This window comes from Phyllostomus hastatus, unplaced genomic scaffold (assembly GCF_019186645.2).
Source record: "Phyllostomus hastatus isolate PE091 unplaced genomic scaffold, TTU_PhHast_1.1 phas_contig_148, whole genome shotgun sequence".
NCBI classification, from domain to species: domain Eukaryota; kingdom Metazoa; phylum Chordata; class Mammalia; order Chiroptera; family Phyllostomidae; genus Phyllostomus; species Phyllostomus hastatus.
The window spans coordinates 21,158,175-21,184,174 of record NW_025333607.1 but is presented as its reverse complement, the minus strand read 5'-3'; the positions used below and the strand labels follow the sequence as shown (position 1 = coordinate 21,184,174).

Below are 26,000 nucleotides of genomic sequence, written 5' to 3'. Positions count from 1 at the left end.
CCCACCATCATATTTGATTCTTAGTCTTGATTGGTCGCATGGGCTTGGCTCATGTTATAAATGAAGGACAGGAAGTCCACGTGTCTGAGCATCTGGCCCGACTGCCAGCTCCAGGGTACACTGGATGGGGCAGAAACCTGTTGTCCCAGCTCAGTTTTGCACAAGCGAGCAGCCAGGTTCGGGGCGGCTAATTGGCCAAGTGAGGCAAGTTTCATGTGAAAGGGAAGAGAATGTGGTCATGTAACCTATGTAAATAATAATGAGGTCATTGTTATTAGTATAAAAATCTAGGTAACTTGGTTTGGGGTTAAAGTTTTGTTTCCAACAAGCTGCTTTTGAAACACGACATCAAGTGTGTTGTTATTTTCACACATGCAGACCCTGAGGATGATGGCTAAGGTTCCAAGTGGTTACTACCGTCAGGCACATGTCAGAGCATGTAACCTGTATTAACTGATGGAATTTTCAACAGTCTAGAAAGTAAATTCTGTCATTATCCTCATTTCATAGGCACAAAATAGTAAAGGAATTTACAAAAAGGAACAGTTAAGCAGACCTGCCTTAAATGTTCATCTGTCTGCTCTGGGCTGTGGTAAAACTTCAGAAAGAAAGACTTTGCTTACGGGGGAATGAGAACCAGTCTAATATCTGTGGTCTCCTCTGAGCTAACACCTTGCTCACAAATTCCCGAGGAAAATTGATTTAGGACCCAAAACTTGATACAATGTAAAGCATTGGTGAATTAAGAGGGTCCCGTATAGTTGTTTTCAGAAATACAAGAACTTAGAAAGTATGCTGCCTACATCTTCCAGCGAAGTACTACAGAGGTAGGAATAAAAGGAAAAAGTGAAGGTTATATGTGCAGTGGGACACACAGCAGAACACATTGGCACTGACCTTGGGAAGCTGCTTTCACACCGCATTTTACCAGGAGTACGTACCGCTGCAGGCTTAGCCAGGCAGAAGTGGGGACCACGTTATCATACTCTACGGTGCAGACAACGAGCCAGGGGAGGTTCCCCGTGAAAAACGAGGGGGAAGGAGGGAGAAAAAGCCCGAGTCCTCGGCGCACACCCGCCAGGAACCGGGGACGTGGAATGGTCCCCACAGGAAGAGTTCTGAGCGAAGCGCTCGTCTGCACTAGTGTCCGGCCAGCCGCGTTGGCCGCGCCCGTGTGAAAACCCCTGACCCGAAACCCGCATGCGCAGAGGGTGCACCGCACAGGAGGTCTCATTCAGAAAATCAGGACGAAACCTAGCCAGTTAAGAAATGAAATTCAAGAAAAAGAAAGAAGACTTGGCGAAAGAGTTAAGAGATAAATCAGCTTTGTTGAAGCATCGGGCATGCACCCTCAGCTCCCAAAGAGACTGGGAAGTGTCCTAGTGGTGAAGACGACAGCTAACACGTATTGAAAGTTTGCCTTCTTTGTCAGGAAATTCCCTTTCTTTCCTTTCCCCTCTATTAAATTGTTTAACTTTGCACAACATTCTATGGCAGATATTATCATCTTCATTTTACAGACTAGAAGCTGAGGCACGGAAAGGCTAGACCAAAGGCAGCCGTAGTTTGTGTTATCCGAGGCTCCCAGGGCAGAGAAAGGAGAGCTCAGATGCGGACCCCGCTGCTGTCATTGACCCATTCTGGTGTCATGTACATTGTGTCCTGGGAGTCATTAACCTGGGCACATAAACTTAATAATCAAGCCAAAGAATCAAACAGAGTTATAATTTTCTCATCTGTCACAGTCGATTTTTAAGTTACTGTTTCGAGAATTATAATGTAAGAAAAGAGATTAAGATGGCAATTATTAAAAAATTTTTGTTTTTTCTCATATTTCTTCCTTTGAATTTTTTCATTGCTAAATTTTCACTCTGCTTCAGCCATCTGATCTAAATCCTGATTCTCTGCAGAAAAGTCTGCTCTTCACCGGTTATTTTGAAATAAAGAAAATGTGTGTCTGTGCATCGTGGGATGAGGGGCGGTCCCTCTTCGTGAGTCACTCAACTGCAGTATAAGTGGATGTCATTCAGATGAATAGCTTAGGACATGACTCACTAACCCTTGTTTTGCGTAGACACAAGGACAACGTCCAGAGGAACAAGAACTTTCTTCCAACAATAGAAATACAAGATGGATTATTACTTCAAACACTCAATTTCTCCCTCGACGGTGTGAAATCCCAACATCTCCAATTACCTTAAGTTCCATGGGATTGTTAGGCTTTAGGCAGACGCTCTACAGGAAATGAAAATGATGATTTGGAACAATTTAATTGGTATTCATTCACTAGGTACCCAAGTGCCAGGCGTGGGCTGATATGAATGCTCAGGTCTGAACTACAAGCATGAAGTCCAAGTGTCGGTTGCCTTCGGCACAGAATGCCATTACTAATTACATTTCCCAGGAACTGTGCACAGCAATGGGATTCCCAGGGAGCGCGTGGATATTTAAGGTTATTTATTTCTGCCATGTGACTTTTGCTCTGAAAACATTTTGTTGTACCGATTGACATTTACCAGGTGCTGAAAAAGTTGACAGTCTCAATATTTCCTTTCATTTAAAATAATGTTTTCCTTAGAAACCTTGCCAAAGCTTGGGAAGCTTGTATAACTAAGTATATTTTTAAGAGAGGCAAATATTCTGAAAAGCACAGGGTAAGTGATTAGTCATTAAGGTGCCTTTTATTATATATATATAGGCTCTATTTAAGTAAGCAACTCAGTTAAGACTTTTCAGTCATTTTAAAGAGGGCACAAGAGAGTCCGTATTTTAAAGCCTAATTAGAAGTTGATCAGATTTTGTTTTAGAATTACATAACACTGAAATTATTTTGTATGGATTTGTGTCCAAGATAACACTTAAGAATGTTTTGTAAAGAAGCCAACCTCACAGCAGGACTCAAATCCAACATTCTTCATGAAATCTTTCAAAGATAAACCACATTTCTCTAAGAAGAAAGTGAAGCTAACATCGATGAGCTAGCACTCTATAAACAATTCTTTGAATATGTGAGTGTGGACTTATCTAGTATAGCTTTCAGTGTCTACATCGCTGTTGTGGCTTTGAGCATTGTTTCTTTTATGACGCAGTCACTTATTACCAAGAAGCGTAGACGGCGTCGTCATGTGGTGGGTTGAGCTGGTTGCAGCTTGGGGCTGAGATAAGGCGCCAGCCTCGCGCTGCACCTGTTCAGCCCCTGGGAGCTTTGTCTCTGACAAGGGCGGGTGCCTTCAAGGACCTGGGGCCCACTTTCCAATTCGGATCGCTGCTAGGAGCCCAGGTCCCGGCTGCTGTGAACCGGGCCCTGGGCGGCCATGTCTCACCTGGCTGCTCTCTCACCTATTTCGGGGCAGGCTGTACACAGACTTGTGTGGCCTGCTGGCTCAGTTTTATAGCGATGCTTGAGGAATCTTTACTAAAAAGTGAGAGTGCTACAGTCAATGAAAACGATTCTCTATTCTGGTTCAACGTTTCATGTATCGTGTGCCTTTCACTCAGGTCGATCTTAACTCAGGTGTTTTACTTTTTGTCACTTGTTATGCGCTTCAGTTTCCACCTTAATGCTGGCCGTTGTCACACTGGAGTGACCGCAGAATCGCTGTATTCAGGAAACGTTAAGGTGTGCTTGCTCTGTGGCACAAGGGTGAAGTCATAAACTGGAATAGGACCCTGAGGTCCTAGTGTCCCGTCCCATTCCCGAGGCCCCTGATTGCACTTCACGTCATCTGCCGTGCCCTGCAGACTCGCTCAGGGCGTGGCCCCATGCTGTGCTCTCACCGCCACGAATGCTTTCAGAAAGAGAAGTGACATAGTTTTGGTGACGCATTGGACACCATGTGTGAGACAGGGGCACACGGAAGGGTGACCTCGCAACGTACTCCCCGGGAAGCTGACTGAATGGTGGTGCCGTGCACGAGGGAGGAGAGGGGGCCTGGGGAGAAATGCACGAGGGAACAGAAATGGGGTCCACAAGAGCCGAGACGCCGTTTAGAAACAGTGAGCTGTTGGGGGGCCCCTGGTGGACAGGAGCCCCGAGTTCGGGGGAGGGGTTGGCCCAGGCGGGTAAGCTGGGGGACACCAGCACCCGGATGGCCACCGAGGCGGGACCCAGAAGACAGCACCCTCCGGGCACGAACAGACTGGAACGTCTGAGTAAACGCTGAGCGAAAGCAGAGACCTTGACAGGCGAGTGAGACGCACTGTGCCCGATAAAGCACACAGTGTGTGCAGAGACGAGCACTTGATTCCCCTGCGTGTCCCCAGATGGGGGCAGTCGATACACAGAGTGAAAACCAGGGGCCGCTCAAGGAGAACCCGAGGACCAGGGGATGGCGGCAGAAGACGCTCATAGGGAACCACGTGACTAAGGGGAACCGGAGCACAAATGTGATTTTCCACTTCTCCAAACATAGCTCCTTCCCCGCCATCCAATCCAGATGGTTGTCTATTTTAGAGCGCAGTCAACGTCAGAGTTTTCATCGCACATGGTAATGATAAAAAAAGCATTTTTCTTACCATCAAGCGACCGAATCTGGGTAGAATTCATACGTCCTTTAAAAATTCCGCAACCTCTATTTCTTCTCCTTCAAAATTCCTCATTTCTTCATCCTGCCTTTTCCTTCCTGTCAATTCATCTTGGGTTACTTAACCCCCTAAATTTCACAGACTCTTCCGCACGTCAACTGACGTTTTGGGATCAGTGTGTTTGAGATTACGTGCCATTGTTATTCTCCCAGTTCCCTCTGAGCAAATTCTTTACAGTTATCTCATTGCCTTATAACTCACTCTCTTTCCTATCCACAATTGCTGCTAAAGCACTTCAAAGCATTCCGATGCATAGTAACATTGTCTACTTTCTCTCCACTCATTGCTGGAGCTGGTGTTCTCTCCTCACCCCATATCAACCTTCACCGACCTTTTGCTATGTAAATGTTGTACAGAATCTTTCTGATTATCCTTAATAATCCAGGTTCCTTTGGCCATTTAATACTCTCTTTATAGCTTCTGTCCATCCATTACCTTATATTTATTACACCTTCGTTACATCTTTCTGTGTAAGTTGAACATATTTACTCTTTAGGCTCCTGGTTTGCTAGCACATTGATCTTAAGGTGTTCTAACTATCTCATTGAATCCTGCCTATGCTGTCCCCCTAGCGTGCCTGCTGGGAGGGGTGACAGGCCAGGTTCAGTCCCCCGCTTTGTAGTGACCTCACGTGAGCAACTGCAGCCCTCACCCCCCTTTCCTTGTAGCTGACTATGTCCCCAGTGCTTTAGTGTTTCTCCCCAGGGTTTTGTGCTTTGTGTGTTGGCCTTTCTCTAAACTGTTCCTATTTTATAATTACAAATTCAAGCAGAACCCAGTGCTGAGAAATCACCAAGATCCAGATAATTTACATAAAAGCATTTGGTAAATTATAAAGTGCTATTCAAACATCAAGTCATATTTTTATTGCTGTAATTTAGGGGGCAGGTTTCTCCTAAAGCCAAAAAAAAGAGAAAATTGTTCCTCTTGGAAATTTTATTTCTTACAGAAGCATGCGTATATGTACAGCGGTTTGAGGGACTTTTGCTAAAAACGGAAAGGCACTGAATTTGAAGGATGCTTTGAGACTCTTCTGCTCCCCTGTACTAGCTGTTCTCTGTCTTGCCACAAGTATTTCAAACGTGTGCCCAAAGTTGTTGGAGGTTTACATTTCAGGCGGTTCGAGACAGGCTGCAGTACAGGGTTGATGCTACATGAGCCTTTTCCTACCTACAGCCTGCCTGGAAGGCACTGCAGGCCCATGTGTCGCTGGGAGAGGACAGCAGCTTGGGGCACTCGCTCTAGTTACTTAGTCCTGTGGGTCACCGGGCTGTGAGCGTGGGTTTGCCCTTGGTTCAGAGAAAGATTCAGAACACAGTGCTGGGCGAGCACCGTGCTCTCAGGGAGCCGGTTTCCTTCCTGGCTGATCTCTGTCCTCCGTGAGAACGCGCCTCCTTGCCAACTGCCCTCAGAGAAGGCTTCCCTTTTACTAGATCGCCACGAAGTTGGGGAGAAGTGATGAAAAGCTTTGTTTTATGCTGCGTGTTTCCCCTTAGGAGGAGAAGGGCCCTCGGTGGAGGTTTTGAGTCGTTCCTCCCTAAGCTCCACCCCCTGCGGAGGGCGGGGCGGGGCTAGATCTGTTCCCCTCCACTTGCCCTGGCGTCTCCCCAGCGGTGCCCCCAACGATGTCACTTGAGGACATTCATGACGGCTAACAGTGAGAATAATGGCTGTTCAGTGGGAATTTTGAGCTGAATGGCTCTCATCCTGAGCAAACAAGTAAAGGAAATAGCACCTTTATTGTATCGGCTGGATTCTAAATGGGCACACTTTGCTTAATTATTTTTCTCTTGCAAAAAAAAAAAATTCAGAATTAAAACATTCTTGAATGGTAATATATGCATCGCAATATAAATTCTTAGTTTAATCGCTTTGAGTATAAATAACGTGATACGGTAAAGCTCTCACAAAATTTTTACAAGTTGAAGCCACCGAAGCAAAGCGTGCCTTATGTAAATGTCAACGCGAACCACGTTTTCCAGCGAATTCCTGTGGCTCAGAGTGTGGCATTGACCCTCCTGAAACTGCTCTTTGAACAAATAGCATTGATCAGGAAAACAGCTGTGATTTCCAGTGAAAAAGTAGAATAACTATTTAGCCGGGAGAGTGTTCCGCGTATGTATTGATTTCTTGAAGAATAGTTTACAAGCAGTTGCACCCGCCACCATAGGAAGGTTAGTTCAAAGTTCCAGTGAAATAATCACATACTTCTCCAGAGTGTTCTTTCGCACACATAGTTATTCTTGTGTACTATAGACTCACGAGGACATATTTTACTCTGTAAAATAGATACGAGGTCATTTAGCCATCTCTTAGAAAGGAAAGAATTGTCAATTGGTTTTAAGTGGAGATCAAGTAAAAAGGCTACCATTATGACCAAGAATTTTCCATTGTTAAACATGGCATTTTGATATTACATTTGTGTTTATTTTCTAGTTTTTAAGTTCATTTTTTATTGAATTTTTCCATTGCCATTTACCCTCCTTATACCTGGTCCCCTGCTGTCGCTACATTTTTTAAATGTTAGATTCAAATAAATGATTATGTAAAAATAAGAAAGTAATTTTCACAGCTTACAATGAGAAGCAGCCTATTAAGCTCAATGTTCTCTTTTGTTCTGAAGGGCTCATTAAATTTGGACCATTTCAGGAAAAAATGAAATAAAGGTTCATTTTGTGCCTTGCTTGATTTCCAGAAACTGTCCACTGGAGACTGAATATTGGGGATTAGCTTTGCCACGTGGCATTCAGAAGAAAGACATTTGTGTGGGAACACGTTAAATGAATAAAATCAGCTTACATCAGCCAATATTTACTGGGTGTCACTTTACATTTTCCACGGACAAGCACATAAAAACCGAGCCCTCACCTACTAACTGCTCGATAGTGAAAAGAGAAATCCAATACTAAATCAAGCCTTTTCTGGAGAAAATTCGAATATATACAGATTTTATTTTGCTTTTCCCTACTCAACATAAACATACTGTTAAAGACATAAAGGGCATTAATGGTGTGTAAAGCTAATATTCGGTTGGCTGTGCACCTCACTGTTGACAACTGCATCGGAGAGGTTTAAACAAAGTCAAGAAAAAGGAACACTAGATCGCGGCAAGGCAAGACCTCACGACTGAGCACGGGGCTGGGGTCTGGATTTAGGAGCTGGGGGTGCCCCCTGCTCCCTCGCTCAGAGCTGCAGCTTCGCTCGGATGAGGGTCTGGGGCAGTGCCTACAGGTGGTTTGTCAGCCGGGGGGTCTGGTGCAGAGGCAGGCGGTGCCTGGGGCAGCAGCAACCACTCAGGGTGTCTGCAGACTCTTACTAACGAGCCCTGCACTACTCAATTTGATCGTGTCATTCGTTCTCCCGCCTGACATTTGTCGTTTGAGTCTGCAGTGTTCAGGAAAATACAAATTCCTGTACTGAAAGTAATCCACGATTTGCCCCTGGTGCTTCCCCTGCCCCATCTCCCTTCCCAGTCTTACGCTACAGGCCCGACGGCAGCCGTACGGAACTCGAGTCGTGTTTTCCACAGCTGAGCTTTTAATGCCAAGTTCTACTATATCTACTTTGTACCAGTAGAAGTTACTTTGTCCATGACTTGAATTTGAAGCTTCTCCTACTGAATACCTTTTTCAAAAAAGAAATCTAATGGTTAGGAGGAGAAAGTGCAAATGAAGAAGAAAGCAGAATAGATACTGTGCTTTGTTTGTTCATTGGCACGTTTTGGAAAGTTAAATCTTTAAAAGGGGGAGGGGAATATGGTGCTGAGATGTATTGACCTTATTCTACTATTCTGTTCCTGGGAATAAAGCGAGGGTTTACTTAGTAGGGATCTCTGATATCAGAGTAGGACTCAGAAAGTGAGTGTAAATTACTCCCAATATTAAATTCTGAAAACTTGATATAACAAATCATTCACATGTACATGAAGGTTATGAGCATGTGTGTGCCCACAGGTACCCTGCACACTACACATGCACACACACTTCATGGGTGCATGTGCACAGATACACACATATAGTCAGTTTGTGCATGCCTGTCCTCTTCTATAACATATTAAATGCCATCGTGTCTCAGTGATCGGTCCTTGCCCCTTTTACTTCACTTTATATTTTCCTCCCAGGAATATGTATTTCAGCCATCTTTTGTGTAAGCCCGTAAGTATTCCAGGAGGGCGTGGTGTACGTGTCCATGTACCTTGAGACCTAGGGATGGCTGACGGGCCTTGAAGGACCCCCCTCAGGGACCCTGTACCAGGCTGTCAGCAGCTCCAAGCGTCCATGCCTGCCTCTCAACCCTTACGCGGTAACACAAGGGAAATGAGAAATATTTCTGAGCTACGCGGTTGGCAAGAAAGTGCTGTTTGGTTATTTCCACTCTTGCACAATCAGAGGAGGAACGTGTGGTGAGCGCAGCAGCCTGACCCCTTAGAGACGTGGCCCCTTAGGTGTACAGGTCCGAGGACCCTGTGGTCTGATTCCACAGAACCGGGAACGGAACCTCCCCTTCCTACGTCAGCAGTTTTTCCTTGTGAGCAGTGGACCCTTGTTCGATGTGTGTGTCGTTAATGCGCAGAAAGACAGGACAGGAACCTTTTGATCTTACAGAACAGGGACTGATGAGCATTTTACGTGGAAGAATTTGGTCTAACAAGAGCTGATCTCACGGGAGACGGGTCAGGCCACAGCCTCCACTTTCTGTTTACGTTGCAGGTTAGAGGTGGACACCAAAAAGAACCTGGCAGTGTGATCACACACATTGTCTTAAAGCAGATTCTATGGCTTTAATTGCATCCTTTGTAGCCTTTAACTCTTCCTGTTCAAGAAGAGTTCATGTTCAAGATTTCCTGTGACATTTCCTGTTACAGTCCTCCGACTAAATATGTACAAAAACTAATTCATCATATGTCCTCCTTAAAGTGTCAGGTCTGGGAAACATCAACCATTGTCCTTTCTTTGGGCCAATGCCCCCGCCAAATTGGAACCATTCTTAATACCTGTCCTGTCACCCAATATGCAGTCGACACATTCCATGGATTTCATGTCCTAAATATCTCGCAACTCTGCCCACTCCCATCCCCCTCAGTTGCCACCTCGCTGGTCAAAACAATCACAACATCCTCAGAGCAAGTGCCGGGCAACTGGTATACCATGTTCGCGCTGGCTCCACGCCAAGCCATTTATGTCATGGCAACCAAAGTGACATTTGAGAAATATAAACACCATGTGTTACCACTTGCTTAATGTTCAAGATTTCCTGTATGTCATGGGACGTATACCAAACCTTTCAATGTGCTCTAAATTTCTGGCACCGTCAGGATTCTCGGCATCTCTCATTCTCGTCTCAGACTGCCGATTTTCTTCCTCTGCTCGGAAGTCCTCTATTAATTTTTTTTCCGATTTTCTCCATCATGCTGACCTCCCTGCTCCCTTCAATGCTCTGCCTCCCTCTCTGCAGAGTGAAGTCTGCCTCGTCCTTTTTATGTTCATGTGAGTATCACTTTTTCATTGTCCCTGACATACCCGACCCCGTTATCATAGGAAACCATAGCACTGGGGGGCTCTCCTTGTGTATTTATATAGATTTACTTCAGACATTTTCTATCCCTTCCTCTAGATTCTAAGACCCATCAAGGAAGCCATCTTGCCAGTTTCTTTAGGCCATTGCCCCCCAGTACCTAGTTCTGTGCCTGACATAGTGAACAAAAAATTCAAAACTTTTTCAAATGCCAATGATCTATAATAGAGCACAAGTAAAATTACAAGTATTATATCGAAGATTCAGAAGAGAAAAAAAACCCTAGCAGTTTTCCAAAGAAGCAAAAATAGTAAATAAAAATAATTAATTAATATGAATGTAAAGTGATTATATTATACATCTTTATTAACTGCCTTGTTCATGTTGCTTTGTTTTAAAATGATAGCAATAATTACAATACTTTTTATGGTGATTTTGGTCCTCATTTTTCTCAGTAATGGTTTAATTTCTTAATATTGGCATTTCCTCGAGCAAGAGTTTAAAGGAGAGAGCATCGTTCTGATTTTACTTGATTCCTGACTTCACCATGTTATGGCTTTTGATCGTAATCGTTTTGTCTCCTTATTTGACCTGGTTTCATCTATCTTGTTCATTTCTTTTATCTGACTGCCTTACTTTTTTTTTATTTGTCTACTTTCCCCCCCATTCACAGTGGAACATACATCTTGTGTTAAGACACAGTACACATTTCTTAGTGAATGGATATGGGCGACTATGCGTACATGCCCAGCGAGCACGTGTCCTGAGGAGGAGACAGAGCAAACCATGACGTGACTGTCAGTTCCATCCTTCCCACCAGGAACGACGGCGTCACGGAAAACTCGGCCCCCATCTGCGTGCATTATAATGGTCATGCCCACAGGCTGATGAGTCTATGAGAAATCTTCCAAGATGGTTGAGCAGATGTTTTTATTTTGTCTCAATCAATTAATGGTGAAAGGAGATGAAATGTAATCAATTAACTTAATGTCATTTTGCTAGAAGAAACATGTCCTGTAGGACTGGCAAGGGACAGTGTGGAGGCGCTTTCATTGGAGCACTGCAGAGGGGAAAGAACTCTTAATAGCACTTTGTCGATGATGCTTAGTCTTAGGTAGTTTCTCTCTCAGACTGTGGCGGAGCTTTATTCACTAGGTGAGGGAAAGAATGAAAAAGTGCATTTTAAAATCTGTCAGTTAAGATGGTAGCTCTTCTAAGTGGAAGGATGTTTTGTTAAAATGAGACAAAGGAAATACACTTCACTTTATATGTGGCCTTTTATTTCTAAGGATAATTTGAAGTTATATGCTTGGTGTGATATATTTATATCTATTATGGCTGTATGGATTTAGTGCAAAAGGGGCCATCATTCTTTAAAAATAAATGTTGTTATGATTTCTGCATGTGTTAGCATAGCTTCTTTAACTAAAATTATCTTTTGCGACATTTGACGGTATTCCAGTTAACAAGAAAAAAGTAGAATGAAACTTTTTAAAGTGAGATATCATTTGGAGTCTTCCGTTCCATATGGCACGCTCAGGGTGGTGGTCCCCATTTCAAATAATCACGGGGCCTATGGAGACGCTGTTCTCCTCCTCCAGCCCCTCGGGAGCAGGGAGAGGCTGCGGCTTTGGTGCTGCTCCAGTGCTCGGTGGGGCTGCTGTGGGGCTGCCGTGGGGCTGCCTTTACAAACGGCACTTTGTTCAATGTGTTCGAAGTTCGGATTTGCAGGGAGTCAGACTTGCAGGAAGTCAGTAAACACCGAAGTATGAGGAGCAAAGCATAATGATTCTTGTGAATCTGTGGGCAGAAGAGTAGGTCATTCCAAAATGCGTAGGTACGGGGTTTTTAAGCAGTATTAAATTGAGATGAAGGGTAGAGATGGCACTTTAAAATTTTATGTATTCGTCTCCCTTAAAAAAATAAATAAAACCTCAGGGCCTGACAGTTCCACTATTCAATTTCTTCAGGGGACAGTTAATCCAGGGCAGGGTGATCTCGGGCATGGGCAAAGGTAAAATGTGAGCCATGTCCTTTAATAATTAAACTAAACTGTGACTCTAACACACTCTGATGAGGGGCAAAATATGAGCTAACCTTCTCATTCAGTTCATAAAACCCTAATCCTCTGAGATACTTTTTCCAGACTAAGAATGTTGGCAGCTACGTTTGGTTAATCCTATAAAAATTCCACTCTCAGAGCTGTGATAAACACAAACTCGTTAACAATATCTGAAAAGTCTTTGCTAAATAAAATACGCTGAACTCAGAGTTGTGAAATGTACTTGATGGTGGAACTTTGCGTCTGGTTACCATCTCCTGCCAGATTGGCTTTTCAAGGCATGTGTATTGAGATGCAGCGCTATGGGCCAAGATCCCTTTAAAGAGATGGATATAAAAATCCCACAGCGATAAACTGCCAATAAAAATCAAAAGTGCATTTTCATTAAAAACAAAACAAATATTAAACAAGCAGGAAAAAACGTAACTAAATAGTAATTACCTCAAAGGTAGGTAGGAGTGTGTTGATTTATTAACTTCTCATTCACATATTTATTATTTGTCTTGTAATAAGTGCATGTTATTACTTTGGGGATTAAAAATATTGGAACTGTAACAAAATTGCCACCAAGTAGGGTTTACTCTCGAAGCGTAAGAATGCCTTATTATGGGTGTATGTATATTAATAAAATACTTCATCACATTGGATTGATTGTACATCGCTCACAGGAATGGTCGATTCAGCATATCCAAAAATGAAATAGTTCTTACCCCTCCCTACCATCAAAATTTTCCTAATATTCCTGACTTACGTCATTATTATTTGTTGGCTTCATGCCCTGGTATCCAGAGGTCATATGGGAGACCAACAAATAGTAACTGAAAACCAAATAAAACGTTACCCCTCTCCTGAGCCGTACCTGTTTCAAATGGTTCTACTTACATAGTCAGTCTCTTACCCTCATTGATTATATGAGGAGATTTGAAATTCCCAAGAACACGTCTCTATGTTTCTAGTGTACACTGCTGAGTATCAAGTTCTGAGTGTGCGTTCAAGGGCACATCTGACTACTGGGCGCCTTGTCCGCTGGTCTGCACGGTTTAACTGCACGCCCACACTGAGGGAGGAAGACCCGCCGAAGTGCCAGGCTATCAGATTCCTGAAGGATTCGTATTCTGTGACCGTAATCTTTAAGATAAACATTGTCACCATGGGCATTCAGGTAAAAGTGAATTACATTAAGGCAGAAATGGGTAAGTGAAATAGTTTTGAAAGTCCACTTTAAGCTCAGGATTGTGAAATAAGCCACAATTACACCAACAAACATAAGTATGTACATGGGAGGAATTCTGTGTCCCCAAAATGAACAGAATGTCTAAAAAAACAGATATATTTCATTGTAACTGTCATAGAATAAAAAAACCCGTGTTACATCAAATACCTGTTTAAATGATAAAATGAAGTATAAGTATATATGTAAAATAATATAAAAAGATAAATTCTATTGGTGTTTCATTCCCAAATATTACTATTTTAACATTTAAATCTTAGAATATTACTATATAATGGTATACTTAGTAGTTACCTACGTCAGTGAATTACATAATTATAAATACATGTATGTATGATATATGTATATGCAGTTTTTTATGTAATTACAAGGGAAATTCTTTCATTCAAGCAATCTCAGTGACAAGTAGCTCTTTTTATAACAAGTCACTGGCCCTATATTGACATTTTCCCCAACTGCCTTACCAAGAATTGGTTGTCAGTTTCGGGAAACGAGGACAGTGAACTTTCCCCAAAGGTCAGCTCATGTCATCAGGACTGGTCTTTGTGGAAAGTTCAAGATTACGGGTGCACATTGCAAATTGCCTAATACTCCTCTCTGCCCCCTCCACGCCTGTCCACGTCTCCATGGCAGCCGAGACTGGCGGGCCGGGCAGAAGCTCAGACAGGGTCGCGTGTGTCCATGAATACTCATGGACCCATGAATACTCATTCTCTTGCTGCTAACAACTATGACTAAATCCACAGGGAAGAGGACTGGACACACCGCTTCCTCCTAGTCCCCGAGTCCGTCGTCGGGTTGAAAACCAAGGCTTCGTCACCTTTTTGTGCAAATATGGGATGGATCCTTATGTCTGAATCACTTTTGTGCTTCGCTTTCTTTCCTGCAGGGCTGGAATATAAATAACAAAATTGCTGCTGGATTCGTGGAGTGTTATTATGTGTCTGGTGTTTCGCATCATAACCAAATGAAGTTAATAGTGCATTTAAATTTCTGTCGAGGGGCAGAAAGTTTAAAAAGCTTAAGAAATTATCTTAGTTAGCATTACTCAGGGTATATGTTAAGTGCTTGATTGTTAATTTGTGATGTTGTTACTGGAAGTATTATAAAGGCGAGGTCAAAATCGTTCACCGTAGGTGTAGGAGAGTGTCACACTCACGCATGGCCGACAGACAGCACCATGCTCGGCACTAATAAACCATAGGAAATGGATTTGCATGGATAAAGATGACTCGGGGGTGTCCAACCAGCAGCTCCATGGGCTGCATGCGGCCCAGGATGGCTATGAATGTGGCCCAACACAAAATCGTGAATTTACTTCGAACATTATGAGATGTTTTTGTGACTATGTGTCATATTTAATATGTGGCCCAAGGCAACTCTTCTTTCAGTGTGGCCCAGAGATGCCAAATGGCTGGACACCCCTGCATGATAGTAGGTTACTCATTTTTCATTGTGAAAAATATTTAAGGAAATTTGTTTAGTACCTTTTGATTTTACAGTGAACTTTTTTTCTCATTTGAAATTTACAGGTATTTTTACAGTGGAGGAATTATAAGATAGTTATATTTACCTGCTACTTTTCATTTCAGAGTCAATCACTAAAACTGAATCTGAGCAATTTTAGCCTATTAACTAAACAAAAAATTAAATAGAGGACATGGTGTGATACTGGTTAATTGTTTTCTGTTTTAAACTGCAGTACATCATTTAAAATGTTTAGACAGGGGATAGAGGACAATCAACAAAAATATTGTTACAATTAGATATCCACTAAAATCAAGCATTTAAAGTCAGCTTTTAAGAAATATGACTGCTCAGTCACAAAACAATATTAACTTTCATTAGTATAAAATTTAAAGATAACAGAATGCTTACGAATATCCACGGGCTATAATTATTTATTTTAAATTCTACCTTAGTAAATTCCTCTGCTACTTGCAAATCAGGATATCATTTAAATAGTCTAATGGAAAAGATGCATCTCTTTTAAAATAAGACAAAATGGGATATTTTGATTATGGATGTGCTGTATGTGAGCACATTCTTGGATTTAGTTTATCAGAAAATCTGTGCCCATCATTAAAATCACTCCTGGGTACAGACACAAAATGGTAATTAACTGGAATTCATCAGCTATGGGCTGGGGGAAGAGGCGGTTTTCATTTAATGGTGACTCTGAGGACATCTGTGAATGAAGTAAGATAGCAATCTATATTAAAATGGATTATAATCACAAAATAGCTTCAAGTCCTCATGTGGCGAGTTGCAGCATGCACAGTTCTAGGAAAAGTAGCTCATACATGAGAGAAATAATGTTTATGCACAAGGCAGATCAAGGGTGCCTCAGTGCCAAAACCATCCTAGCCTCAAGATTCTATAACAGGGCAGCAGTAACCTATGTATCTACCTATCCTGAAGGTATATGTTTCACTTCAAAATAAAACTATATCTGGTTAATGTAGAAAGAACTTAATAATTATGTTTTCCTGAGGGAGGATGAACAATGCAAGATCCCAACTATTCAATGTCTTTTATGACACGTGCCTCCACTTGCAAACGATCATAACGATGAGAAACGATGTGCCCACTTTTCGCCGTAATGCACGTTTGTGTCTGCAGCATCTGCGGGATCCAGCACCTGGAGCGAATAGGCAAGAAGCTGAACCTCTTCGACTCCCTGTATTTCTGCATCGTGACCTTTTCCACGGTGGGCTTTGGGGACGTCACTCCCGAGACATGGCCCTCCAAGCTCTTCGTGGTGGCTATGATCTGTGTCGCCCTCGTGGTCCTGCCCATTCAGGTAAACGTCGCCATGGTGACCATTCTAGCAATGGGGAGTCTTATAAAACCACATCTTCCATGTTGAATGAAAAACGTAGGATGGTATATTCATCTAATGTCGTACATGCTATTATTATATGTAGTCAATTTATTAAAATTTTCTCAGAAAAGAATTTTTACATCATTATTAGACACTGAGGGTTTTCCCCTTCACTCAAGTCATGGTTCACATCTCGTTTCAACTTTACAGATGTTTCTTTTGAAAATCGGGCATTTATCTATGGCAGGAGTGTAGGGTGATAGGGTTTTTTAATCATAAATGATAGATCAAGGAAAGAAACTTGCGAAGGGTTGAATCCTTTGACTCTTGTAATCATCTAAAAGCCAAACATCATAATGAGTAAAAGTTGATTGCATGTATTAGTCACTAAAATAAAGCCTGAAGAGAATATAGAACTGTTACGTAGCATTTGGGGAGCAGATAAGGGACTCGCAAAGGGACAGAGATATAAAATGAGACATAAGATAAGTCGCTACAATCTCTTGATTGTTCCTACAAAGGAGCTTTGGGCGTCCATGGGTGGGCCGGTTAGAAACAGGATGTGGCCAATACAAATCTAACTTGTACCGCCCATTGCAAACCTTGGCCACAGGCTCTCCCAACATACTTCGTGTATGTATAAAAGTGAACTTGCCACTGCTGACCAATCCTCCTGTCTCTCCTTCCAACACCCTCCCCGACACCCTCCACTGCCCTCACATACCAGCTACCCCACAACTGGGATGTGGCCCTCCGGGTTGTTGCCGTGAGGTTATCTGAATGCATGAGATATGGGGAGACCCTGACAGAGGAATGAGACTCTTTTCTTTGACTCGGCATGTGACATGCCATGGTTGCATGCTCTACTGGACGTGAAGCAGAGGCCCAAACCATAATGCCCTGTCGTGATATCACAGGAAAATCAGATGAATCTGTTTCCTTAGAGCCACAGGCAGCCTCTGGGGGGCACAGAGACCTCCATGGCATCACCAGATAGGGGCTGTTGAAGGCACCGGTCATCCGGGTCTTGATGAGCTCCACACGGAAGGAATTGAGCGCATCTCATAAACAAGGAATGGGTGGTGCTGGTTTTAACTTCCACAACCTGTGTTTTCCCTTCACATGTGAAAAATGTGTTCCAGTTTGAACAGCTGGCCTATCTGTGGATGGAGAGGCAAAAGTCGGGTGGGAATTACAGTCGACACAGAGCCCAAACGGAGAAGCACGTGGTTCTGTGTGTCAGCTCGCTGAAGATCGACTTACTCATGGACTTTCTGAACGAATTCTATGCTCATCCAAGACTGCAGGTACATTTCGTTATGCTGTGCATTACACCAGATCCTACCTGCTAACACATGGTCAATGTCAGTTTGAGAAAGTGGAGATGAAGAACTACAAATATAACCAGGAACATAGAAAAAATGCTGAGGGAATACACGGCATTTTAGTTTCCTTCTGTACCTTCACTAAAAGACAGGTGGAATTATGGTAATGCTACCAAGAAAAGTTTCTCTGAATTAAAATGATTGGCATTTTTCTCCCTGGGAGAATGCATAAATGATATCTTTATGAAACAGTGGAATTAAGCATAAAATATAATAAAACAATGCACAAATCATTTCAATATCATCTGCTCACTGGAACCTGTCAGTTTTGGCAAACGTTGCTGGTTCAGACATGGAAATCTGGAAGTTCTGTTCTTTCCTTTTGTTTCCTGGGGTATAACTAGGTCAACTTGATAGTAGCAATAAATAACCAAAAATGGGATAATAATAGTTGAATTAAAAACACGGGTTCAGAACAATCTCTTCGTTTGTCGATGCAGATCAAATGCTCACAATACTTCTTGTACTTGCCACAGGGATGGGCCAGTGTGAAGTAGGTGATGGTTGCTGCTTAAAGCACCAAGTTCAGCCCAAACAGGAAAGAGCTACTTGAATATCTTGTTTTTCTTCAATAAATTTACATCATAAAACTGGACAATCCCGAGATCAACATAGTACTGAGTATATCTAATTATCACTCCTTGAAATAGACTTTTTTCATCAATGCTTTGGAGAGCTTTTAAGTACAATTTTTATATGTAAAAATCTTATTTATAAGTGGTACCTAAATTATATAATACAGCCTTTTGTTTTCATATAAATTAACCTGGATTTTTTGGAGAAGCTCCATATGTAGTTGTTGGGTTTTTTATTTTCATATTAAGTAACTTCAGATTTTATTGTAATGTTAAATAACTTTCTTTATAACCTTGGAGGAAAATTCGGATCCCTGGTAACTTATTGAAATTATTCTAAAATCAATATGGAGAATTCTTGAAACTCTAAAGAAGTTCACTAGATATATTTTAGAGTGATACGTGACGACTGCTCACCAGAGAATTGTAATCCCTGTGGATCTCGGGTTGTGAACCATCTCCTTGAGAATAGTGCCATTACGTTTTCTCCAAAGGACCATTATTTTGAAATATTTGACCTCAAACTCTTTAATTACTTTGTCAGCATTATCAATATTTTGATAAACCCTTATCCATTCAGCTATCAGAAAACGTTCATTTTATCAGTGCATCATATTACCAAGTGAAGTAAATCGCCATCACAGTTTTTATTCTAAAAGTAAAAGTTTGAAGTATGAGTTTACACCTAAGCTTTCTAGCCCGACATGTTATGTGTATTTTAGAATTAGCCCGAAGAGGATCAAACCGGAGTGTGGCAGTGTGTGCTGACTGTAAGCACGAATCGCCTCCTCTTCATAGTACTAGTAAGACTGAAAAAGGTCAGGACGGAAGGAAGTACTGATTTAGGAGATGTACACATCTCAGTTACACTTATTAGAGTCTTGTCTTATTTATGTAGGTTTGGGTTATAGATGCAAACGTTTACTTATTAGGCAGACTTCACTTCTAGCTCGTCACCTTTCAGGACACGGTGTGACATTCCGCGTGCCTATTCAGGGTATACACCTGAGCCGGACTGATTTTCTTCCGCCGCCCTCTGTGCTCGCGCAGGACTACTACGTGGTGATCCTGTGTCCCACGGAGATGGACGTGCAGGCGCGAAGGGTGCTGCAGATCCCCATGTGGTCCCAGAGGGTCATCTACCTGCAGGGCTCAGCGCTGAAAGATCAGGACCTGCTGAGAGCCAAGTAGGTGCCCCCACCCCAACCATCGTCCCTGTGACGGTGCTCCGTATCATTTCCCTCCTCCCAATTTCCACCTTGTTCGGTGTCGCGGGGGCGGGCGCGCGGGAGTACTTTGGAATGCAGAGTTTTGCCTGAGTCCCAGTGCTGGTCAACAGGAAAGGTCAAAAATATGAAATCAGTGTGTTTGCTCCGGTTTCTCGGTGGGAAGGGGGTCAAAGATCGTACCCACATGCCACAGTGACTGTGGCGTGCGTGGATTGCTCTGGCTGTCGGCGATGAGCCAGAGACACCAGGGAGACAGGGTGTCTGCAAAACAACCTCCGTGGTTTCAGAGCCAGAGGAGATTCCTAGCAGAGGTGGCTTTGCTCGGTGTCTGCTGTTGCTTCTAAAGGCTTAAAAGGCTTTGTATTTACCCTGGAGTTGTAAGGATGTACAAGGAAACCACTTTTTACTGTAGGCGGATTGATGAGAACAAGGGTTAAGTTCCTGTGACATCTTATCAATATGGTCACAGAATGACTTTGAGTGAACCAGAATTATTCAAGGTCCCGCAGTATATGAAAATATATAACAAAAATCATCACATGACTTTCTTACTGTCATTACACACTACTGAGCTATAAAGCCAGGTTAACAGTGATCTTATTAGTAGTCAAAGACAGCCGTGATCTTGAACTCCAACTTTCGCTTCAGTGTCAGAAGACTCAGAGTTTTTAAGTTTCGTGGGCGTCCTGGGACTGAACCCTGAAACCCGGTTTTTCGGATGGCAGAGGGGGCGTTTCAGCATGCGATCATGTTGTCTTTCTGTCCGCTTCAGGATGGATGACGCCGAGGCCTGTTTCATCCTGAGCAGCCGCTGCGAGGTGGACCGGACGTCCTCCGTGAGTCTCCCGGGTCTCTCTGCCAGGGGTTGTTTCACCTCCGCGGAGCTCTTAACAATTCCGATTGTGTTTAGTCTTTCAGCGCTAAATCCTGGGGACAGTGAAATTTCCCTCAAAAGGAGCAAATGCCTTGAAACGATCTTTGCCATGTTGTAAGCTCAGTGGGCTCACGGACAGTATCGACAAAGGTGTTTTGAAGTAGTTTGTGCTCATCCGTGGGTTTTCTGTTGATCAGAGTAGAACCAGTCGTGTGTGTGTGCGAACGAGACCGTTTTGTACTTCATATACCCTGTGCCATGCGGTTTTGTTACACGATCTCGGTTTTCTCAAGTTACAGCCAAGGCGGCTGGCTCGGGGAGCCTGCATTAGAATCAGCTGAGAAATCACTAGAATCAGGCATTCGTGAAAACTCTGTTCAGAATACATGGGCTGGGGACCGAAATGCGTGTCCTTTAAAAACACCCCAGGCGGTTTTCAACCACATCTCCACTTGGTAATCTTCGGCTCACGTGGCCTTTATGATGTATATTTAAGCCTAAATTTCTGTAAGTGTTTAATTAAATTAAATGGTAGTTTATCAAATTATAAGTTCTTAACTTTATCCTTCCAATTTTATTAAGTGTAAGAAGTGCTTTGTCATTCTGGTGACTAGGCACTGCTAACTTGCGCTTCTATGGCAGTGCGTCTGGGGCCGTGTCTGGGGTCTGCAGACAGATGCGCCGTTGGCGATTTGCACAGTGACTGGGACACGGCAAAGCATGCCCGGGTCTTTCAGGACATGCAAGAGGCTCCCCTTTGACATTAATTTAGGACCGTTAGTCCTTAGCGTGGGGAGGTATTCTGTGGTCTTCAACCCCTGGCCTGAGCTTCCCAGTCACGTTTCCACAATTTTTTAACCTGTGTCACCGTCAACCTTGCGTTCCTCGAGCAGCGACTCCGTGTTAGGACACTTGCAGTCTTCCATTATCTATAACGTTTTCAAGTTACAAAGGAAGCACTAGGAAATACATGCTTCACATCTTTTGTTAAAAGATTTTATTTATCTGTTTTAGAGAGAGGGGAAGGGGAGAAGAAAGAGAGGGAGAGAAACATCAATATGTGGTTGCCTGTTCACACACCCCCTACTGGGGACCAGGCCTGCAACCCAGGCATGTGCCCGGACTAGGAATCGAACTGGCTTTGGTTCACAGTCCTGTGCTTAATCCCCTGAGCTACACCAGCCATGGCCTAACATCTTCTAGAGTACCCTTGACAATGAGGACCTGGGGACTCTCAGGTAGCCCGTGCATGCCATCACACCTGACACGCTGCTAGACGGACAGGGAGGGAGTGAAAAGATTCCGCCCAGGAGGACGGAGGAGGCGGTAGACGAGAAAACGCTAACGTAAGATCGGAAGCTGGAAAGCAGAGAGATGAGTGGTAACTGACTTCACAGACAGAAGGAAATTAAAATTCAAGTTGAGAAAGGAAAAAAATCCAAAAGGCAGCTTCTTGCCATGGAAGCTCAAAAGCCTCAGGAAATAGAGGCCCCAGAGGCCTTCTGGTAGGGCTGCATGTAGGGCTAAACACGTGAATGGGGATTATGAGTCTGTAAGAGAAACGGTCAGCATCTTTGAACCACAAGTTCATTGCGGGTCCCTGCCCCTGCCCTGGGGGAGGAGGCTTGCTATGGAGAATGTAACCCAGGAACACCCCTCCCTCCGAACCACAGGGATTAAAGAGCACCTTGTCTCACTGAGTGTGAGTGGCTTCTCCCACGGAACCCAGAACCCTAACAGCCAGACCCACAGCCAGACCCACACCCCTGCCGGCACAGGAGGGGGGTCTTCTCTGGGGAAAGGGTCCATCGAGAGAGAGAACGCCACATGGTCATGAGGGGTAACACGGGTCCATGTTGACATCAGGTCTGGCGTTCCTGAAGTGACGTGCAAGTGTAGGTAAGGTCCCACTCCGGTCCCAAACACCTTTTGAGTGCCTCCCTCCTCCCTGTGTTCAGGCAACAGGGCTCTCTAGACATTTAAGAAAACTTCTAACAGAATAAAATACAAAATGAAGCCGACAGCAAAGAGGAACTCAGAGGAAACACGAGCAAAACCGTATCATCCTGGCAACCATCAGAGTTTGGGTCGCCCTGAGCGGAGGGGCGAGGGGAAGGAGAAGGACCCGGGTCCTGGGAACTGAGTGAAGTCACAGGTCTGGACGGACAGAAAGGGTGAAGAAGAAAAACCGGTGTCACCCGAGTCACCAAGAGCACAGTCTGTCTGCTCCTTGGGCAAAGGCGGAGAGTCAACTGTGCCGCGTTCTCGTGAGTGAGGTCCCATAGAAGTGTCTGCAGCCCTTGGAGACACGGACTTTAGGGACTTTGTTACCAAACGGAGGCGGACTCCCGCTGCTGGGCAGGGGCTGGGGAGGCGCGGTGCTCCCATTAGGACTTACAGGCGTGCGTGACCCAGGGACAGGAGGATGGGGTAGGGATGGCCTGAGGGAGAGGCGGGTGCTGCTGGGTGGAGGAGGGCAACGGGGGAAAAATTGGGACAATGCCACAGCATAATCGATAACAAATAATTTTAGAAAGGAGAGAAGAAAAAAACATAGAACCCAGGAAAATGTTGCACTATGCTAAGTAGCTGCGGACATTAGCACAGAGGCCCCCATGCTGCTCGGTGACGGTGACGGTGACGGGTCTCCGCCGGGTCGGGTGTCGTGTCTTAGGAAGGGCCCGGCATCCTGGCTGCTGCCGCATCCTTTCCCCAGAGAAGCGGCTTCGAGGATCCCTGCCGCCCGCTCGCCCCTCCTGCCCCAGGGCCTGGCTGACACTCTACCAGGACAGTAGATCCAAAAGGGAATTAAAGTCATGAAACTCTGCTCTTTGATTCACCAAAGGCTAATAAGCTCATTATTTTTTTTTACAAAAATATAGGTCGTCTTGCTTTGTTTATATCTTCTTGCCGAGACGGCACTGTGGATGGGGGACACCCCAGTTTAGCCGTGCAGCGCCCGGCTGTGCAATACGCATTCCGTGACGTTTTGGTTTTACCGTTTCAGGACCACCAAACAATTTTGAGGGCGTGGGCCGTCAAAGATTTTGCTCCCAACTGTCCTTTGTACGTCCAGATATTGAAGCCTGAAAATAAATTTCATATCAAATTTGCTGGTAAGTTTAGTCTAAAATAAGATCCTTTGAATGTTCTCAAACTCCCGCTGTGACTGTGAGAATTGTGTCTGTGAAGGGAGTGGCAGCTTATTATATTCGTGTTTCTACCATCATCTGCTTGTTGTAAGAGAATTTATTCACATTAAAATGTGACGAGATAGTGATTTGGGGCGAATCTTACTTTGTCATGTGATTTGGTGATTTTAGCAATCGAAGTTACTGGATACTTAGTAAGCCTAAATCGATTAGCAGTGATAACTTGTGCATAATATAGACACAGGATTCGAGTGTTATATCCATTCATTTATACTTACATTTCCCCATAGATAAGACCTTGCTATAGATTATTTAACACACATATAAACTTATAATACAGTTCAGTAATATATTAGAGTATATTCAAGTATATTTAAGTGAATTTGATTTGGAGGGTAGATTTTGAAAATGATTCTAGAAAAAGACATATGAATCTTTTATAGAGACATGGTTTTTAAAATAATTATTCACATGAGATTATACTTTAAACGTTTAGAAACTGAAACAATAAAATGGTACCTTATTTTTTTCTTGAATGCTTCTGTAGGAACTAATTTTGATCAAGGCAGTAATATGCACTGTTAAAATTCTTGTATTATTATTTATTAATTATTATATTATTTTTTGAAATTTTTATTGAATTTATGGGGATGGCATTGGTTAATAAAACTATATAGGTCAGGTGTAAAATTCTACATCACATCATTTATACACTGTATGCGTCCTCCACCCTGTCACGTCTCCCTCCATCACCATTTATGCCCCCCATACCCTCGTCTATCTGCCCCGCCCCCCTCTTCCCCCCGGTCATCACCATACACGTGTCATCTACGAGTTTGGGTTTTTTGGAGGGTTAATTCCTTCACCTTTCTCACCCAGCTCCCAACCCCCTCCCCTCTAACAGCTGTCAGTCTGCTCTCCGTATCTATGAGTCTGTATCTTGTGTTTTCTATATTACAGTTCACCTGAATGGTCTAAAGCTTCAAAAGTCATTAAATGGAAATCAGTTTAACTATGCATTGTTAACATATTTTCTTCAAAAGAGGTGTTCACATATCTTCATATCTTAAAATGATTTGCCTTATATAATAGTTACATGAAAAATTATAAACGCTTTTAAATGCTAATAAGGAAACCATGAAATTATTGCTATTTAATTTGCTCTTTTATCCTTTAGCTTTGAGACTAATGGTGCCATTTTCCTAAAACTGTACAGCATACAATTTAAACCAAGGCTCTCAACTCTGGCTGCATTTTAGTATCTCTTTGGTAAATTGTTTTTAAAGTACTAATTTAGGGGATTCTGATTTAAATGGTTAGAGCTGATGCCAGCATTTCCTTAAACCTGTTTCCTAAACTGAAAATTAAAAATAACAGTACCTTCTTCGTAGAAGATTTTGTAAAATTAAAGTATTCCATCTATTACCTGTTATACAAGTAATTAGCCTTCAGGCAATGACTTTTTTTTTAACTAAAAGAACTTTATAACTAAGCTGCCTTATTATTATTATTATTTGGCTAAAGGGATGCTTTTGCAAATTTTCATCATGCTGATAATGCCCCCTTATGATAAGATTTTTAGGAAGGCAGTGATGACCTAGCATTAGGCCAGGCCCTAAAAATATGAATTTAAATCTGAAAGCCCCACTCAGGGTTTAGCCAGACACACCTGCATTCTCAGCCCTCTTCCCCCTCCTGGTAAATGGCTGCAATACACAAGATGTCTCTGTTCCATTGGCTGGGATTAGCAATAAGGATGAATTACAAAAGGTCTGCAACAAGTTAGGTGTTGCGTAAATACATACTGAATGTGGATCTTGAGACGACACCTGGTTCGGGGAGACAACTTTAATTTCAAATGTGTTAACGACTAAAACTCAGAGCAGACTTGGGTTTTCCTTCCCTTCCTTGGCAACCCCTTGATGGGCTCACAACAGATAGGTTAAAATCACTGAAACGGTTTCCTTTACAAACAGAAAATTCCGAAGACTCTTTGAGGTGATTCTCTTTCACATTCTTCTTTTGCCATTATGTTGACAAGCTCATTGAAATGAAGGGAATAGTTAAAAATTCTATCCCAAGAGTTTATCTTACTGTTTCTCACTTACAGTACCTGCTGAAGTTTCTTTTCTCCCAAACTACTTTGTGGTTGAGATTACATCTTGGAGGAACTCTTTATTGTATGAAGAAATGAAAGCACCTAATGTCATTAAAGTGCCATAAAAACAGTCCAGGGTGGTGTATGAAAATCCAAAAACAGTATCGTATATTTATACCTCAGCATGGGATTAAAAAGATTATGAAGTTTACCATTCAAAAGGCAGGGTTTCGAGCTGTCACTTAGTTTGTGGGGTGCACTGGTGAAATAAGGGGCACCGGTGGACCATGCTCCCTGTGCCTGCCCCACTGCCACGTGACTTGCCCCCCAGGGAGGTGGAGCTCCATTTTCCCAGACCTGAATATGGGCTGTCTTGTGACCGGCTTTGACCAATAGAATGAGATGGTAGTGATGTGGGACTTCAGAAGCTAATCCTCGGTGGACGGGGCAGCTCTACTTTCTCTTCCTTGGC

At 43.2% G+C, this 26,000-nt stretch overlaps 1 protein-coding gene across 2 annotated transcripts in view; it reads left to right on the top strand.

The window, feature by feature from the left end:
* KCNT2 (potassium sodium-activated channel subfamily T member 2) overlaps nucleotides 1-26,000 on the top strand; it is a 197,293-nt gene that overhangs the window by 85,892 nt on the left and 85,401 nt on the right. For both annotated transcript variants that reach the window (XM_045817680.1, XM_045817677.1), the window contains exons 9-13: nucleotides 16,014-16,194; nucleotides 17,358-17,522; nucleotides 19,226-19,362; nucleotides 20,177-20,240; nucleotides 23,286-23,394. In XM_045817680.1, the coding sequence (XP_045673636.1) occupies nucleotides 16,014-16,194; nucleotides 17,358-17,522; nucleotides 19,226-19,362; nucleotides 20,177-20,240; nucleotides 23,286-23,394 (656 nt within the window). The remainder of the gene's footprint in view (nucleotides 1-16,013; nucleotides 16,195-17,357; nucleotides 17,523-19,225; nucleotides 19,363-20,176; nucleotides 20,241-23,285; nucleotides 23,395-26,000) is intronic.